The 16,800-nt window shown below is 37.7% G+C and overlaps 2 protein-coding genes across 9 annotated transcripts in view; one reads left to right on the forward strand and one right to left on the reverse strand.

Moving 5' to 3' along the window:
• Positions 1-12,686, forward strand: part of col11a2 (collagen, type XI, alpha 2) — a 34,449-nt gene extending 21,763 nt beyond the window's left edge. For all 8 annotated transcript variants that reach the window (XM_082185119.1, XM_082185120.1, XM_082185121.1 and 5 more), the window contains 43 exons: positions 126-179; positions 269-313; positions 509-562; positions 754-798; positions 1,043-1,096; positions 1,373-1,417; positions 1,547-1,600; positions 1,773-1,880; positions 2,050-2,103; positions 2,209-2,262; positions 2,462-2,506; positions 2,720-2,773; positions 2,884-2,928; positions 3,033-3,086; positions 3,174-3,227; positions 3,334-3,387; positions 3,565-3,762; positions 3,897-3,950; positions 4,375-4,482; positions 4,567-4,674; positions 4,762-4,815; positions 4,905-4,958; positions 5,123-5,230; positions 5,327-5,380; positions 5,529-5,582; positions 5,772-5,825; positions 5,919-5,972; positions 6,061-6,168; positions 6,243-6,296; positions 6,444-6,497; positions 6,591-6,644; positions 6,789-6,842; positions 6,922-7,029; positions 7,137-7,190; positions 7,361-7,522; positions 8,181-8,234; positions 8,412-8,447; positions 8,628-8,681; positions 8,830-9,109; positions 9,200-9,312; positions 9,423-9,491; positions 9,746-9,982; positions 11,011-12,686. In XM_082185119.1, the coding sequence (XP_082041245.1) occupies positions 126-179; positions 269-313; positions 509-562; positions 754-798; positions 1,043-1,096; positions 1,373-1,417; positions 1,547-1,600; positions 1,773-1,880; positions 2,050-2,103; positions 2,209-2,262; positions 2,462-2,506; positions 2,720-2,773; positions 2,884-2,928; positions 3,033-3,086; positions 3,174-3,227; positions 3,334-3,387; positions 3,565-3,762; positions 3,897-3,950; positions 4,375-4,482; positions 4,567-4,674; positions 4,762-4,815; positions 4,905-4,958; positions 5,123-5,230; positions 5,327-5,380; positions 5,529-5,582; positions 5,772-5,825; positions 5,919-5,972; positions 6,061-6,168; positions 6,243-6,296; positions 6,444-6,497; positions 6,591-6,644; positions 6,789-6,842; positions 6,922-7,029; positions 7,137-7,190; positions 7,361-7,522; positions 8,181-8,234; positions 8,412-8,447; positions 8,628-8,681; positions 8,830-9,109; positions 9,200-9,312; positions 9,423-9,491; positions 9,746-9,982; positions 11,011-11,157 (3,411 nt within the window). In that variant the 3' untranslated portion in view covers positions 11,158-12,686. The remainder of the gene's footprint in view (positions 1-125; positions 180-268; positions 314-508; positions 563-753; positions 799-1,042; positions 1,097-1,372; positions 1,418-1,546; positions 1,601-1,772; positions 1,881-2,049; positions 2,104-2,208; positions 2,263-2,461; positions 2,507-2,719; positions 2,774-2,883; positions 2,929-3,032; positions 3,087-3,173; positions 3,228-3,333; positions 3,388-3,564; positions 3,763-3,896; positions 3,951-4,374; positions 4,483-4,566; positions 4,675-4,761; positions 4,816-4,904; positions 4,959-5,122; positions 5,231-5,326; positions 5,381-5,528; positions 5,583-5,771; positions 5,826-5,918; positions 5,973-6,060; positions 6,169-6,242; positions 6,297-6,443; positions 6,498-6,590; positions 6,645-6,788; positions 6,843-6,921; positions 7,030-7,136; positions 7,191-7,360; positions 7,523-8,180; positions 8,235-8,411; positions 8,448-8,627; positions 8,682-8,829; positions 9,110-9,199; positions 9,313-9,422; positions 9,492-9,745; positions 9,983-11,010) is intronic.
• Positions 12,201-16,384, reverse strand: hsd17b8 (hydroxysteroid (17-beta) dehydrogenase 8). Its single transcript, XM_082185130.1, has 9 exons — positions 16,187-16,384; positions 15,615-15,817; positions 15,417-15,533; positions 14,770-14,865; positions 14,555-14,640; positions 14,258-14,342; positions 14,000-14,042; positions 13,329-13,403; positions 12,201-13,219 (listed from the first exon to the last, which is right to left on the reverse strand). Exons 1-9 carry the CDS (start codon positions 16,305-16,307, stop codon positions 13,200-13,202), a joined length of 846 nt encoding a protein of 281 aa, XP_082041256.1. The 5' UTR covers positions 16,308-16,384; the 3' UTR covers positions 12,201-13,199.
• Between the last annotated feature and the right edge of the window lie 416 nt (positions 16,385-16,800).

Consider the following 16,800-nt stretch of genomic DNA (forward strand, 5'->3'; position numbering starts at 1 on the left):
CCAATTTTTTTACGGTTTAAAATTATGCAATAATTGGCATATTATGTAATAGGCTAAATATTCATAAAATCAACATTAAATTAAATATCTGTCCTCATTCTAATTGTCCTCATCTCTCTTTTAAGGGACCCCAAGGAGAGCCTGGTCCTCCAGGACAGCAGGGGGCTCCAGGAACACAGGTGAGCAATGAAGTTTATGACAAATTTAATAACAAATGTGCAAAATCATAGTGAAGTGTATTTGATATTAATGCTTTTCTGTGCAACAGGGAACTCCAGGGCCACAGGGTGCTAATGGACCGCCAGGAGAGAAAGTGAGTGTTTTTTATGATTGAAGAACACAAAGCAATCATTTTTAATAATCAAAGAATGTGCTTTACAGAATGTGTGCTTTACTTTAATGTCTGCATTTGATAAAAAGATTCAACATACTTACACATCCAGTCTTATCAATTATGTTTAACGGAATTTAATGTAATTATACTGCCGTTTTGTTTGTCTTCTAACAGGGACCCACAGGAAAGCCAGGTCTACCAGGAATGCCCGGAGCTGACGGTCCTCCTGTAAGTGCTAGATATTATTTTATATTGCCTCTTTGGTGTGTTAATGACTTTCAGTTTATGTGAATTAATATCTTTAGACCAGTTGTCAGTTTACTTAATGTGGCAAAACAAAAATGATTACAGAAGACAGCAAAAATATATGTGTTATTACCTGTGGTGATGAATGTGCCGTACGTGTTCTCATCCCACAGGGTCATCCCGGAAAGGAAGGCCCTGGTGGAACCAAAGGAAATCAGGTGAGGCCATATCATAATACTAAGTATATTCTATATTTACCTTCATAAATGAAAGGTCATTTGTGCCTCAACTATTTGTATACTTTTTGTAATCAGCAATGACATTAGCCTTCAGTACAAAGAGATAATATATGAAACTGTCTTACTATGTCATATATCTAGGATTTACAGATGTGCACATGTTCCCACAAATTCCAGTGTGTTCATATTTTGATGTTTATTTTCCTTGTTCATATATTGTTAGGGTCCTAATGGTCCTCAGGGGTCTATTGGCTATCCTGGCCCTCGGGGAATCAAGGTAAAATATATATATTCTTTATTTTGTTGAATGCTGGTAGCTTTTGTTGTTTTGTTATGATCATTTTTCACTGGAAATTAAATCTGTGTAAATATTATTAAAATGATCATTTGGTCACCTGGTGTCTTTGTCATTTTTAGAAACAATTCTGTCTATAGATATTTTTTATGTATTGGACTTTGGTAATGGCTATTGATATCTTGAGTAAGATCATAATTGAATAACTGAAAATCAGACTGAATATTATTATTATATTATATTTTGTGACATTCACAGGGAACTCAAGGTATCCGTGGACTGAAGGGCCACAAAGGAGAGAAGGTGAGTGTTTTGGGTCAAAAACATCAGTCAAATTTATCGTTGTTATAAAGTATTTCAGTAATTGTGACCTGTTTGTGCCAAAGGTACAGGTTCAATGGTCGGTGTTAAATAACTTTTTCTTACTTTCAGGGAGAGGATGGATTCCCTGGAATCAAAGGAGACTTTGGTGTGAAGGGAGAGAGGGTACGTCTTACACAAAACATCATTGGATAGAAACTCATCAAATAGCATGTGATTTAGCACAAATGTAAAATGGTACAGTCCAGAGTTGCTTCAGCTGGCAGGCCCACAGTAGAAGCACTTGACTCTATTGACACATTTCAACAGCAAAGTAAGATGTGTTGTGCACCAACAGGGAGAGGTGGGAGTGCCCGGCCCGAGAGGAGAGGACGGTCCTGAGGGGCCAAAGGGTCGTGTCGGTCCCCCTGGTGAGATTGGACCTATCGGCGTGTTGGGAGAGAAGGTTAGTTTGATTATATAAACTGAGAGATGATTGCTGATTTTGTTGCGTTATATATAATTTTAGCTATTTTTGTATTGCCATTGATGTTGCTGACAGTAATGTATATTGTTATAATGATATATTGCTGGTCTAAAGCTGTGTTAAATCATTCTAAATTATGCCAATCCAGGGTAAACTTGGTGTGCCTGGACTTCCTGGCTATCCCGGAAGACAAGGAATTAAGGTAAACAAAAATAATATTGTTTTTGACACATCGTGCGATATACAGCCAAGTATTTCATCAAATTTAATGCATTCTTTTCAATCAATGTAATGCTTGTATTTTTAGGGCTCCCTTGGTTTCCCAGGATTCCCTGGTACAAATGGCGAGAAGGGCGCAAGAGTAAGATTTTATTTTAGACTAAATTACACTCAAACTCCAGACAAGCAGCATTAGTCAGAGCGATGTCAATGCGACATCTGCATTTAAGTCAAAGTTGAGAAATGTCCTTTATTTACATTAATAATTGAAATAGTATCACATTCCTTTAGAAAATAATTGATGATGCTGAAAAATTCTGAATAGATTCTTTTCTTTCCAGGGTTTGATCGGAAAACTTGGACCAAGAGGACTAAGAGGGCCAACAGTAAGGACCTGTTTTAATTCATCATCTCAACTCTTATCTTATTCTGCTCCTCTTTATAAACACACACTTTTTGCTTTCATTTGATTTGAGATGGTTTAATATGTTGAAACTGTAGATTAAACTTCTTGTTGTTAGATTTTTTCAAGCAGATATCTGATTTCAGATCAGGTCACTAATGCTCAATGATTTTATTTTTTATTTGATTTTATTTAGGGTCCCAGAGGGCAGAGGGGACCCCGAGGATCAACAGGAAAACCAGGTGCTAAGGTATGAACGTCATTTAAGTGAAATTATTCTCAAAAAATGAATTAAATCTTGTAATTGCCAACAATTATTATAGATTATGTGTACACAACCAATTCATTCTGATGTTTCAGGGCGGATCAGGCAGTGATGGGCCTCCAGGACCACCTGGAGAGAGAGTATGTTTATTTAACATTTTATTGTATTTATTTAAACCCTTTAAAACCAGCCTAGATTTTTGGTTCATCTTTATTTTATTAGTAATGTTTCCTCTTTTTTTCAGGGATTAACCGGACCTCAAGGTGCAAATGGATTCCCTGGGCCAAAGGGACCTCCTGTAAGTTCCAGTTTATTTAGTTGGATCTGATGCTTACAACTTAAGTTTGTGTCTATTTCTTATTGATATGTCGATTGGTTTTTGAAGGGACCTCCAGGGAAAGATGGACTGCCTGGACACCCTGGACAGAGAGGCGAAGTTGTACGTATCTTTTGTTTTTGTGCATCTAAGTTGCAACATTCACTGAGATCAAGATGAGATTAAATGTGCAGACAAATTAAGTTTTCCGTTTTCATTGTATTCGTAGGGTTTCCAAGGCAAAGTTGGACCACCTGGGCCACCAGGAGTGGTTGGACCACAGGTGAGTTTTGTAATTTCATCAGAGGTAGAGGCTTCCATATTACTTCTTTGTAGGTAGAGGCAATATGGATTTCCTCTCACAAATTAATACAATTCCTCAAAGATCAATAAATCTTTGAAATCAATTGAGAAATGTATTGAACTACACAAGCGTTACTCAAATCTAGTTCTTGTTTAGGGTCCCTCTGGTGAGACTGGTCAGATGGGTGAGCGTGGCCACTCAGGACCCCCAGGACCACCCGGTGAGCAAGGCCTTCCTGGGCCCTCTGGTAAAGAGGGAACCAAAGGAGATCCCGGTCCATCTGGCGGCCCTGGTAAAGACGGACCCCCTGGACTGAGAGGATTCCCAGGAGAAAGAGGACTGCCGGGAACTCCGGTAATAAGACCTGCTCATTCTTACCAGTGAATTGTAGATTGTAAAACCTTTTCTATCTATGTTTGGTCAACCAACTTTAAAACTCCACATGTTTTTACACCTAATATCTGAGCTCTACCTGTGTATTTCCATAGGGAACTGGAGGACTGAAAGGAAATGAAGGCCCTGCTGGACCACCTGGACCTGCTGTATGTTGCTCATATTAGACAGATCATCAAAATATCATGAGTAGAATACAGACTTTGATTAGATCAGTTCTACACTGACTCATGAATAGGTGTATGTCTCATATCTCTCATGTTTTAACACAAAATCAACAAGAAAAAAAGAAATTATATTTTGCATGACAAAAATAATGCATATTTTAAGAAACATTAAGATGTTGTGTATTGCATCATAAAAAATATTTGCCTTGTTTAAATCAGCTTAAATGAAGAGTAGCACAACAAATACAAACAGAATGTATGTTTACAATTGTACAGTGCATTACAGTGGTCTTAAGATAATTCCTTAAGTTCTTAATTGTTATGAAAAGGTTACAATGAAAAATTTATTTTATCACTTTTGAGGAATTCATATGTTGGCTTTTCAACTAATTGAATTTCTATGCAGGGCTCATCTGGGGAGAGAGGAGGTGCTGGCACTGCAGGTCCTGTTGGCCCACCTGGACGACCTGGACCTCAGGGACCCCCTGGATCTGCAGGAGAGAAAGGAGTGCCAGTAAGTGTCTACTGTAAGTTTGAACCAGATCTCTAATACAGTTTTATTTATAGGGCCGTCACACAAGATCATCCTGTTTTACAGGGAGAGAAAGGTCCAATTGGTCCAGCTGGTCGCGATGGCATCCAAGGCCCAGTTGGTCTCCCCGGCCCTGCTGGACCTCCAGGTACTTCTGGAGAGGATGGAGACAAGGTCAGTGACCTCTACATATGATCTCAAATCATCACATTCAAATGGATGTCCTTGTCAAAAATGAATTCTGCATTGTTCTTTGTATAGGGTGAGGTTGGAGAGCCAGGACAAAAGGGAGGGAAAGGATCCAAAGGAGAACATGTAAGGAAATTAGCTTTCACTTAAAGCAACAAATCCTTGTTTTGATGAGCATAATATCAATCTATAATCAATTATTTGCATATTTACAGGGTCCTCCTGGTCCACCTGGGACAATGGGTCCTGTTGGACAGCCTGGTGCAGCTGTAAGTGTGAAAGGAATTTCTTGAAAATCATACATATTCACACATATTACATGTTAAAGAAATGCTTACATTGCACTTTGATGGAAACAAATGGGATTAGAAATGCATGGTACCATTCATAGGTTTTTATAACAAGTGCTTCAAATCTCCTCATCTCTACTCAGGGTGCTGATGGTGAGACAGGTGCGAGAGGTCAGCAGGGACCGTTTGGCACTAAGGGAGATGAAGGGACAAGAGGATTCCCCGGGCCTCCAGGCCCCATTGGACTACAGGTATGGCATTCAAATCTTGTTTCATTCACTCGTACCAATTCAATTCTACACACAGGATGCATTAGTTATAATTTATACTTCATTCATCTTCATTAGGGTTTGCCAGGCACATCTGGAGAAAAGGGAGAGACAGGAGATGTTGGACCATTGGTGAGTCTTAATATTTTGATTTGAAGAGAGTTCAGGAAATCAATAAGTGCAGTTGTTATGTATAATGCAGCATATGATCTTCTAGTGTTTTGAATCACGATTAGAATGAATGTATTTCCTAATCTTTTCTGGTTGTGTATTACTGTAGGGTCCTCCTGGTCCCCCAGGACCACGTGGTCCAGCTGGTCCTAATGGTGCTGATGTAAGTAAATTAATTTGGACTATAAATAATAAATTACTAATTATAACCATTCATTATTATATGTTTTATAACCACTATGCATTGACTCTCTCTAATACTTGATTAAAATTGGTCGATCATGGCATACTGTGGTAAGTTAATTTTGTAGAATGGCATTATTTTGTTTCATGCATATCGTTCGTTTTGCAGGGTCCTCAAGGTCCTCCAGGAGGTTTGGGTAATCCAGGTGCCTTGGGAGAGAAGGCAAGTATAAAAGCATTCAACTTTGTGCATGGATGACAACTATATGATTGTTCTGATGAATGGCACTTGACGTCTTTTTATTTGTATTGATAGGGTGAGCCTGGTGAATCTGGACCACCTGGTGTTGGTGGAGAGCCAGGAAAAATGGTGATAATTAAATACTCACATTTATATTTATTCAATTAGTAAGTATAATCACAGCTAACATTTCATTGTTTTGCTTATCCAATGACAGGGCCCGAGAGGAGAGCGTGGTGAGAAGGGAGAGGCTGGGCAGCCTGGCACCGCCGGTCCTGCTGGTGGAAAGGGACCTACTGGAGATGATGGACCCAAAGGAAACCCTGTATGTATTAAACATGATAAACAAGAGATAGGTCTATCTGTGACCCTTCAGCAGCTGATATTTGTATTTTTAAGGGTCCTGTTGGTTTCCCTGGTGATCCTGGCCCGCCTGGTGAAGTTGGACCACGAGTGAGTAGAACTATTCCCAGTTATATACTTATACATGATACTTTGTACATTCTCAATACATGTTCCTGGTCTTATTATAGTACATGATTCATCATTGCTCAGTGTTCCAACAAACATTTTTTTGACTTTCTTTCTGACCTCTTACAGGGCCAAGATGGTGCAAAGGGTGACAGAGGAGAGGACGGAGAACAAGGAGATGCTGTGAGTGATCATTTTCCTGTTTATGAAGTGCACATCTTCCTTATGCATACTGGGCCTTATGAGGTCTTTATCAACATGTTGTATTTTCTATAGGGTTCACCTGGACCAACTGGTGAGAACGGACCACCTGGACCTCCAGGAAAGAGAGTAAGAGCGCCTTTGATCTTGACCTAGAAGAGAGTAATTTGTAATATTACATTTACATTTTTGATATACAATAAATATTATAGAGGATCTTATAAAAATGCAGATTTCTGGATTTCTAATTGTATGTAAATGTTCATAATTTAGGGTCCTCTTGGTACAAGGGGACCAGAGGGTCGTCAAGGAGAGAAAGGAAGCAAGGTAAAACTATAGAATTGAGAAAGAATACAACAGAATTTCTGTAGTTCTTTTCCTCCTGTAATCTTTCTGTTTTTCCTAGGGCGATTCAGGTGCCCTCGGCCCTCCAGGAAAGACCGGCCCCGTGGGGGCACAGGGTCCACCAGGGAAACCAGGAACTGAAGGTCTAAGAGGGTTGCCTGGATCAGTGGTATGAGATGACAGTTATCCAATCAGAAGTGTTTCATTTCTGTAAAAGTTATGTTCATTTAACAAAATGTAATGTCGTATTGATTAAAATGATGTTCTGATAAACAGGGTGAGCAAGGTTCCCCAGGTGCTGCTGGCCAGAAGGGACCCCCTGGACCTATGGTAAGACCTTCTGCATTATCAAAAATACAGTAATGGATTGAGTATTGAATATATAGGTATTGATTCCTGAAACAGTTACACTTAGAAGGGAACTACTATTATAATTTCATGTAATGTAATATATACATATTATATATTCAATACTAAAATGCTTTCCCCTCCTCTCACAGGGTCCTCCAGGTTTACTTGGTCTTCGTGGTGACCCTGGTGCTAAGGGTGAGAAGGGTCATCCAGGTATGCTTGGTCTGATTGGGCCTCCTGGAGAACAAGGAGAGAAGGGAGACAGAGGCATGCCAGGACCCCAGGGATCATCAGGACCCAAGGGAGAAACGGTATGTGAAGTCTGGTCAAGTCTGCACATCAAAATCAGGCCACAGGAAAATATACACGACTGTTTAAAAGTTTGGGGTTGGTCCAATTTTTTTTTATAGAAATTAATACTTTTATTCAGAAATTATGCATTAAATTGAACAAAAGTCACAGTAAAAACATTTATAATGTTACAAAAGATTTTAGTTTCAAATAAATTCAGTTTTTTTACTTTTATTTTTATCGAATCCTGAAAATGTATCACGGTTTCCACAAAAATATTACGCAGCACATGTTTTCAACACTGATAATTGAGGACATAATCAGCATATCAGACATATTAGAATGATTTCTGAAGGATCATGTGACACTGAAGAAAATTAAGCTTTGCCATCACAGGAATCAATTACACGATTCAAATATGTTATATTAGAAAACATTATTTTAAAATGTAATGGCATTTCACAATATTGCTCTCTTACTGTATTTTTTTCTTCAAATAAATGCAGCCATGGTGAGCATAAGAGACTTGTTTCAAAAAAATGTATACATCTTACCAACTCCAAACTTCTTTTTTCTTTTTTCTTTTTTTTACATACATGCAAAACATTCGTAGTTCATACCCTATTTCATACAATCAAGTATCACAGACTTTTTTCATTTCTTGATGTTTTATTTTAGGGTATGTCTGGAGGAACCGGCCCTCTTGGCCCTGCAGGTCCTGCTGGTATGCCTGTGAGTAAACTTTCATTACTATTTCTCAGTTTTGTAGTGCTGTTTATCATACCGAATTCAGAATTTTCTGGAAATATTCTTGGAACTATGAGTACACAGCTTGAGCTCAGAAGCATCAAAATTCTCAAAACATTGGTCTGTTTGATTAAAGCTGAATGGATGTGATGTTTCTCACAGGGTCCGAGGGGTTACAAAGGAGCTAAAGGTGCCACTGTGAGTAACCCATGTAAAATCCTTCCTTAAATACTTGTACTTAACAAACTGTCTGTTAGTGAGTGTGAGAATTATATCATGAGCCATATTGTGTGAGGTAATGTTAAAATAAAGCATTATACATAGACGCATCATACTTTACAGTAAAATAATCTTGTATGTCTTATCTCTGTGGTACAGGGTGGAGCTGGTGCTAAAGGAGAAAAAGGTGTACAAGGACCACCAGGACCACCGGTGAGTGTGTTATCTACAGTATAAAATGCAAGATGTTGCACACGAATCATTTGACAGGGAAATCATTTAAGACAAAGATTAAAGGAGATCAGCACATCCCAGAGTTCCTGTGTCCTTGAAATGCAGCTGAATTCTTCTTTTGCTTCAGGGTCCCCCTGGTGATGTCATCCAGCCGCTGCCCATTCAGATCCCCAAGAAGTCCAAGCGCTCCATCGACGCCAGTAAGATGCTGTCTGAGGCTGACACTGAGGCTGCCGACGCCACAGGCACAGAGTTCCTGACCGGTAATGAAGGGATGGAGGAGATCTTCGGCTCGCTCAATTCCCTGCGCCAGGAGATCGACAGCATGCGCTTCCCGCTGGGAACGCAGGAAAGCCCGGCCCGCACCTGCCAGGACCTCCACCTCAGCCAACCAGATCTGAAAGACGGTATGACATCATGGTTATTACATGATAGACACATTCAATGGCCAACGGTGAGGCATTTTGCAATCGAATCATCATGATTGTTTTATTCAGGCGAGTACTGGATTGATCCAAATCAAGGCTGCGCACGGGACTCTTTCAGAGTTTACTGTAACTTCACTGCCGGTGGAGAGACGTGCTTGTATCCCAGCAAAGCAGTGGAGAATGTAAGTCATTTACCTTTATATGTTTAAACATTCATTAGACATCAACTTCTGAAATCTGGATTGATCTGAATTTACGAATCCTGTTTAATTTGTCCAAAATTCTCCCATAGGTAAAGATGAACTCTTGGCCAAAGGAATGGCCTGGGTCCTGGTACAGTCAGTTTGCAAATGGGGACAAGGTGAGTTTATTGCCTTGAGAACTCTTCATATCATATCTGTATGTTTAATTTAGACAACTAATATATATGAAAAAAGCTTGTTTCAATTAAAGGGTATTCACATTGAAAGTGATTTGCAATAACAAAGGGACCATAATTTCCATTTCCAATTAATTCAGTGTGAACGCCCTGTTAGACTACAAAATCTTAGAATGTCAGTGTCAAAAGACTGGTGTCAAGCTTAATGTATTTTAATACTTTCCTTTGTGTTGTAGTTTTCATATGTTGACTTGAGTGGAGAGCCTGTAGGTGTCGTCCAGCTGGGATTCTTGCGGTTGCTCAGCGTCCAGGCCCGTCAAAACCTAACCTACCACTGCCACCGATCAGTGGCCTGGGCTGACCTCACTGCCGACAGCGGTTACCAGCGGGCGCTACACTTCCAGGGAGCCAACGACGAGGAGCTGAGCTACGAGACCAGCCCCTTCATCAAAGCCCTCATCGACGGATGCTCTGTGAGTTACCTCAGGCTTTTTCAAAACGAATAAATGAACAAGAGATTGCAATAAATTTAATTAATATTAAATACAAGCTAACCTAACTCCAAAAATCAATTTAAGTCATGAAGAGATAGTGATTTTTAAAAAATGTTTTAATGTAATTTTTTTACACTAAATTAACATTAAATGTGCGTTAAAATACATTCATTTAATGTAAGATTTTGAATAATGTTTAATAATTAATATTTTAATAATGTTTAATTAGTCATGTTAATTATGCTCACCATGGCTGGTAAAAAAAACTGTAAAACAGTAATATTGTAAAATATTTGTAAAATTTAAATTAACTCTAGTCTATTTTAATATATTTAAAGTGGATTTTTCAGAGTTTTTGTCACATGATCCTTCACAAAGCTTTCTAATGTTGATTTGGTGCTCAATAAACATTTCTATAGCATCACATTTTTAGGATTCTTTAATGAATACAAAGTTCAAAAGAGCGTTTTATTTGAAAGAGAAATCTTTTGTAACAATGTAAGTGACATTGTTCAATTGTCACTTTTGTTCAATTGAATGCATCCTTGCTGAATAAAAGCATCAATTTCTTTAAATAAATTGACCCCAAACTTTTGAACGCTAATGTATATTCACACTGTTGCAAAAAGTAATGCTAGCATCATTCAAAGCTCAATCAAAAAGTGTATAAAATGTGTAGTTTGGTTTGATTGGAAGAATACATTATAATGATAAGTCGACTGGGTATTTTATGAAAATGTTGGTTGTATAAAAGTGCAAAGACAAAGCTATTTTTCAAAGTTGCAGTTTTTTTTTTTTTTTTTTTTTTATATGTAAACAGCACTTCATATCTTGATTTGACAATTTATTTTAGTTTAGGTGTGTTTTTAGAATGTTTTAACTACAACCAAAATACAATATTATTAAAATATCAGTTTGCTGGGTTGTTCTTGTGTAATTATATCTACTCATTACACGGTATTCTGTCCCTCCTCTTAAACATTTCTTTCTCTTTCCTCCCCCTGCAGTATCGTAAAGGTTTGGACAGGACAGTGCTGGAGGTGAACACACCTCAGGTGGAGCAGCTCCCTCTGCTGGACATCAGGATCTCAGACTTTGGGGAGGACAATCAGAAATTTGGTTTTGAAGTGGGACCTGTCTGTTTCCTGGGATAAACACACACATGCTGAGGGCAAGGGGAATACAATCGCCGAAACAAACATTCACACACAAACATACTCACTTAATCATGCACTTAAAACATAGACATAATGCCAACACTAAAAAAAGACATTTGAAATTACGTGTAAGAAGTGGGACACATAGATTCATACACACACACACACATGCACACACACACAATGTTGTGAAACAAAGTTGCACACAAAGTACACGCCCAGGGAAAAACACTCCCAGCAACGGATGGACAACAAGAGGAGAAGAGAGCCATTCTCGCAGGAGAGATCTTGACAAATATTCTGTCGAGTAACAGAAGTGTGTTGGAGCAGATACTGCTGGCCTAAAGCGGAAGACCGTCCCGTTTCGGCCCCCTCTCTCCTACAGCTCCCCTTCCCCACTGTTTCTCTTCCGAGACGTTCCACTCTTCCTACCTCCGTGCCTGATCGTTCCTCCCTTTCCTTATAGAATAGAATGCAGGTGAAAAATGTAAACTGAGGAACGGAAGCTGAGCATGAAAACTCCATTAGAAAGTGAAATTAGAATTATTTCTGTGCTGTAATAAAATCACACCAGCATTGTAACCGTACTGAATGACTTGGGCCATATATATATATATGCAATGAAATCAGCCATTTACAGTGTCAAATTGTACTGAATCTGATAATGTTGTACATTTATTATAGAGTTAAAAAAAAAAATCTGTAAGAATTGTCGATTTTTTTTATTTTATTTTAGACATGCTGCCAACTTACCAGTCCAGTATTTATGGTGAAAGAACTTAAACTGGTTGTTTTTTACTACAAATTTGCATTTGATCTGACAATCCGCACACGGTTGACCCACGGCATTCAGTATTGATGACGAACCCGTCCGTTTGTCACCTTTGACCTTTCGTGTGAACAGCGTTCAGGCTGGAATTGTGCATTAGAACCATTTGTACAGAAATATTTTATTGTATTTATTTTGTGAAACAAACAGGTGCTCACAAGAAAATGACCAACACTTGCAGTACAACAAATAATGTGGTATTCATCTGTAATTATTATTTTTTTTCAACAATCTATTAAATATGTAAATTAAACCCCAGAAAGCAAATCTGCCTTCTCTGTATGATATATATACTTGCTTGTGATCAGTTATTGGTGATAATATTGCATTGTTTCAATGCATTTCAGTCGCAAATAGAGGTTTAGGAGAGTTTAGTGCAGGCGGAGACGATAAGACAGACGGAAATGTCTCGAGATTCAGACAGCAGTGGAGAAGGGACAGGAAGAGGGAAAGAAACTGATGGTGGTTTGTTTTTTATGTATATTTTTTGTTTCTTTTTTAAAACATGGAGAGGGGAATGAAAAGCTATAAAAATGATTTGTGAATTAAAAGTTGTTTGTGTGGTTTTCTCACGAGGACAATACCGCTAGGATTGTTTTTGTCAGACATCTGTCTTTAAAACAAATATGGTGCTAAAACTTGTTTTATGTAAGTACTTCAAAATCTGTTTGTGTAATATATAATCTATTTAAAGAGCTGTTGGACTCCTTTGTTGTTCTTTTCCCCGTTTGTTTCCTGTTGTCATGGTCACATGGTGCTTTTGCTAATATTTGATCTGCCTCGTTTTTTTTGAGCCAAACTACCATTTTCACCTTTCAACAACTTCCCAGCACAAGTCTTCTCCTGTCTTGGTGAAACCATAATTCCTTTGCCCACTTTCATTCTAACACCTATAAAAAATTGCGCTCTATTAGTCTGGGTTTTAAACTGTTAACTGTTTTAATTCTTTGACTTGATGTTGTTTTGGTCCAAACATTCCCATTAAACCACACATCAACACATTTCCTCCTGTGTCAACTTAATTGTTTTTTAAAAAGTGGGTTCAGTATTCATTTTCACACTTTAATTGTATAAATATAGAATTTTCATTTTCATTTGTTGCATTGTACACAATATTTTTACAGCAATTAAGTTACATTTATACAAGGACAGTTTCTCATAGAAAAAGGCACTGTGTTGGTGAACAATTTAGAGACTTTTAACATTGTTTTCAGCCAATGAAGAGTCCACCTGTATTGATTAAAGAGAAAAGATTAATTGACAACAGCATATTTCGAAATAAAATCATACACAGGTTTTCTGCTGAAGATGCTGTTCAGCAAGAGATCAAGCTTCTTACCAGCAACTTCAATGCTGACGCCAGTAATATATCGACTGTCATCAGAAGCCAGAAAGGCACATGCGTCAGCGACTTCTGCAGAGACGAGCAAAAGTGAAAGAGAAAGATATCTTATTATATATACAAAGTGATCATCCAACCCAGTTATTAGAACACATTTGTGACCCTGGACCACAAAACCAGTCTTATGGGTAATTTTCTTTTAAATTGAGATTTATGCATCACATGAAAGCTGAAATGCATTCATTAATAAATAAGCCTTCCATTGATGTATGGTTTGTTAGGATAGGACAATATTTGGCCGAGATACAACTATTTGAAAATCTGGAATCTGAGGGTGCAAAAAAATCAAAACATTGAGAAAATCGCCTTTAAAGTTGTCCATTTATGTTCGTGATTCTGCTGCATTCACTCACAAAAATATTTTTTTTATATATTTGAGGTAGGAAATTTACTAAATATCTTCATGGATCATGATCTTTACTTAATATCCTAATGATTTTTGGCATAAAAGAAAAATCAATCATTTTGACCCATACAATGTATTGTTGGCTATTGCCACAAATATACCCGTGCGACTTATGACTGGTTTTGTGATCCAGGGTCACATTTGGTGTGATACTCACAAGTGCATTCATGAAAATGTTTTTGTATAATAAAGAAATACTTACCAGCAGGCTCTCCCATCCTTCCCATTGGAATGATGGATGTGATCTGCACAAAATAACCAAAATATTACTTAAAGTTTCAGTAAAAGTGGCTTTAATGTGGTAAGATATCTTGCAATGGTCTGACAATGCAATACATTAATATAATAAAAAGGTTAAGATCCTTCAATAAAGTTCAAAGCTGTTTTTAATCAATAAACACAAATAACTCTAAATGACAAACAATCAGCTGATTTTATTAATCTGAAGACAGTCCCTTACTTTATCGATGACTTTCTCTGGTACTTTATCTGTCATGGGTGTAGTGATGAAGCCTGGCAGGACACAGTTGCAGCGAATACCAAATCTAAAAGGCACAAAACATCTTTTATATTAAATTATTAAAATTATAGAATATAAAGAGACATGATCTCTCTTCATAAAAACTGTTAAAGAGTGTGATGTTTACAGCCCATTACTAACACATAAGCAGCTCCACAAACCCTAAAGCAAAACATAAAATAGTTACAATGTGCAGGTCTGTAAATATGTTCCAGTCACAGTAAAATGCTCACATACTTGCTGAGCTCTTTGGCTGCGGTTCGAGTGAGTCCTTCAACTCCTGCTTTAGAAGCAGAGTAGTTCACCTGGCCAACATTCCCAACCTACAGACAAAGAAGAGACACTTGTTCATGACTTTATTAAGCATCCTTGGTGTACAAATGTTAAATGTCCACTGTAATAGAAGTGTGACTGTACTACAGCATGATAGTGCTATCCTGTAAATGCTTGACCTTGCCCACTATACTGCCCACAGTGATGATGGAGCCCTTCGCAGACCCGGCAGAAACTAAAGCCTTAGAGACGGCCTGAGTCAGAAGAAAAGTACCCTGAAACAGATCATGAATACAGAAGATCGGATACAGACTTGCACACTGTACAGATTGCATTCAAAGGTTTTGAAGGGGACAACTTTAATGGGAAAAAAACTATATATACACTACCATTTAAAAGATTGAGGTCAGTAAGAATTGTTTTTATAAAGAGATTATCACTTTCATTCAGCAAGCATTAAATTGATCCAAAGTGATAGTAAAAATAGTTGACACAAAAGATTTCGATTTCAAATAAATGCTGTTCTTTTGAACTTTCTATTCAACAAATCCTTAAAAAAGAAATGTATCAAGGTTTCCACAAAAATAAATTAAGCAGCGCAACTGTTTTTGCACTGATAATAATTAGAAATGTAAGACATGTACCTTATGTAAAAAAAAAAAAAAAGCAAAACTGTTACTTTTATCAAGAGAGAGCAAGAGTTTTTCCCCATCATTTTTTCTATTTAACAATGATTAAAATTAAAACCATCTCTGTTGTTTTGCATGACTGTATTTAATTACAGTTTCATAATTAAACACTACAGTTAGACTCTAGATTGTGGCACCTTGAGATTGACTTCAATGACTTTGTCAAAATCATCCTCTTCCATCTTGAGAAGGAACTCATCTTGAGTGATCCCGGCTGCATTCACACACACAGAGGCCGGCTGGAAGTAGCGGCACTGTAAGAAAACATTGGTTTATTATTCGACCCCTCAGAGCTCTAGAAGAGCCCATGAACAGCACACACACGTCTGTCACACCTGTATACTTGTCACTAGTTTCTCCACACTGTCCTTTGATGACACGTCCACCCCAAGAGCCATGTGATCCTGACCTTTGTGGTCACGTGACAGGAGTTCCAAGGTCTGATTGGCTGATTCTTCATTGCGGTCAGCCACTATTACAGAAGCACCTTCAGTGGCGAATCTCTGACACACTGCCCTGCCGATGCCACTGCCACCCCCTGAAACAAACACACCATGACGGCTTTATTAATCTGATCAATATATCTCTGATACATTTCCTTAAACTTTAGTAGAAACAAAATGACACATGATGCAAATATTTCACAATGTTACAATGTAATATTTAGTCTTATTATGTGTTATGTTTCCTGTATACAAATACTGAAGCTGTACTTTTAATGTTGCATTTTACAGACTCAATCTTTAGTTCTAAACATGATCAAAACAAAGGTGTTTTCACGAGCACTGAAATTGAACGGTAGCTGTATGACTTGTATAACAATAGTGTTCAACTATAAAATGGTATTATGACTAACAAAATATATATATATGGCCATTAAGACAAATCAAATGTTTTTAAATCTCACCGGTCACTAATGTCAGCCTGGATATGAGACGAGAGGACGCCGCCATGACGGTCAGCTGAGTGTTCAAGTACCTAATCATGTCCACTAGAGGGAGGTAAAGACCACTGATATTTTTTCCCATGCTTCACAGTTATGAGTGGGACGACGCAGTTTGTACAGAACAGATTTTAATGAATAAAAAAAATTTAATTCGCTCACATTTATGTCGGTAAAAGCATTACTTTTTTATATGAGTGTATATATATATATATATATATATATATATATATTTTTTTTTTTTTTTTTTAAGGGAACTTTTACTGTTGTTGCTACTCGATTGTGTTATTATTGTGTTATTGATGTAGTCCCTAAACAAATGGAAAATATGTTAACAGTTGGTAGCGCTGTGAGAAACTGGAACCACAGTGGAGTCATTTACAAATGCTCAATATCGTAACTGACCACAAGAGAGCAGAAGTGTACAACTGAAGAAAACAAATGACATGCTGCGCTAATGTTCAAAATACATGTAATTCTAGAGCACGGCCGGGTCAACTACTGGCTTCGATAAAAGTCCAAGGGACCCATCAATAAATCTTAAACATTTAAAATAAATTATAGTTATAATTACACAC

This window comes from Leuciscus leuciscus, assembly GCF_965113295.1.
Source record: "Leuciscus leuciscus genome assembly, chromosome: 12".
Taxonomy (NCBI): domain Eukaryota; kingdom Metazoa; phylum Chordata; class Actinopteri; order Cypriniformes; family Leuciscidae; genus Leuciscus; species Leuciscus leuciscus.

Bases quoted from the DNA above. Each gene is read 5' to 3' on its own strand.
- hsd17b8 (XM_082185130.1), bottom strand. From the start codon at position 16,307: ATGGGAAAAAATATCAGTGGTCTTTACCTCCCTCTAGTGGACATGATT. The intron at 15,534-15,614 runs GTGTGACAGACG...GTTTTCTTACAG, and splicing joins AACTAGTGACAAGTATACAG to TGCCGCTACTTCCAGCCGGC. The intron at 14,043-14,257 runs GTAAGGGACTGT...TATTTTGTGCAG, and splicing joins CAGAGAAAGTCATCGATAAA to ATCACATCCATCATTCCAAT.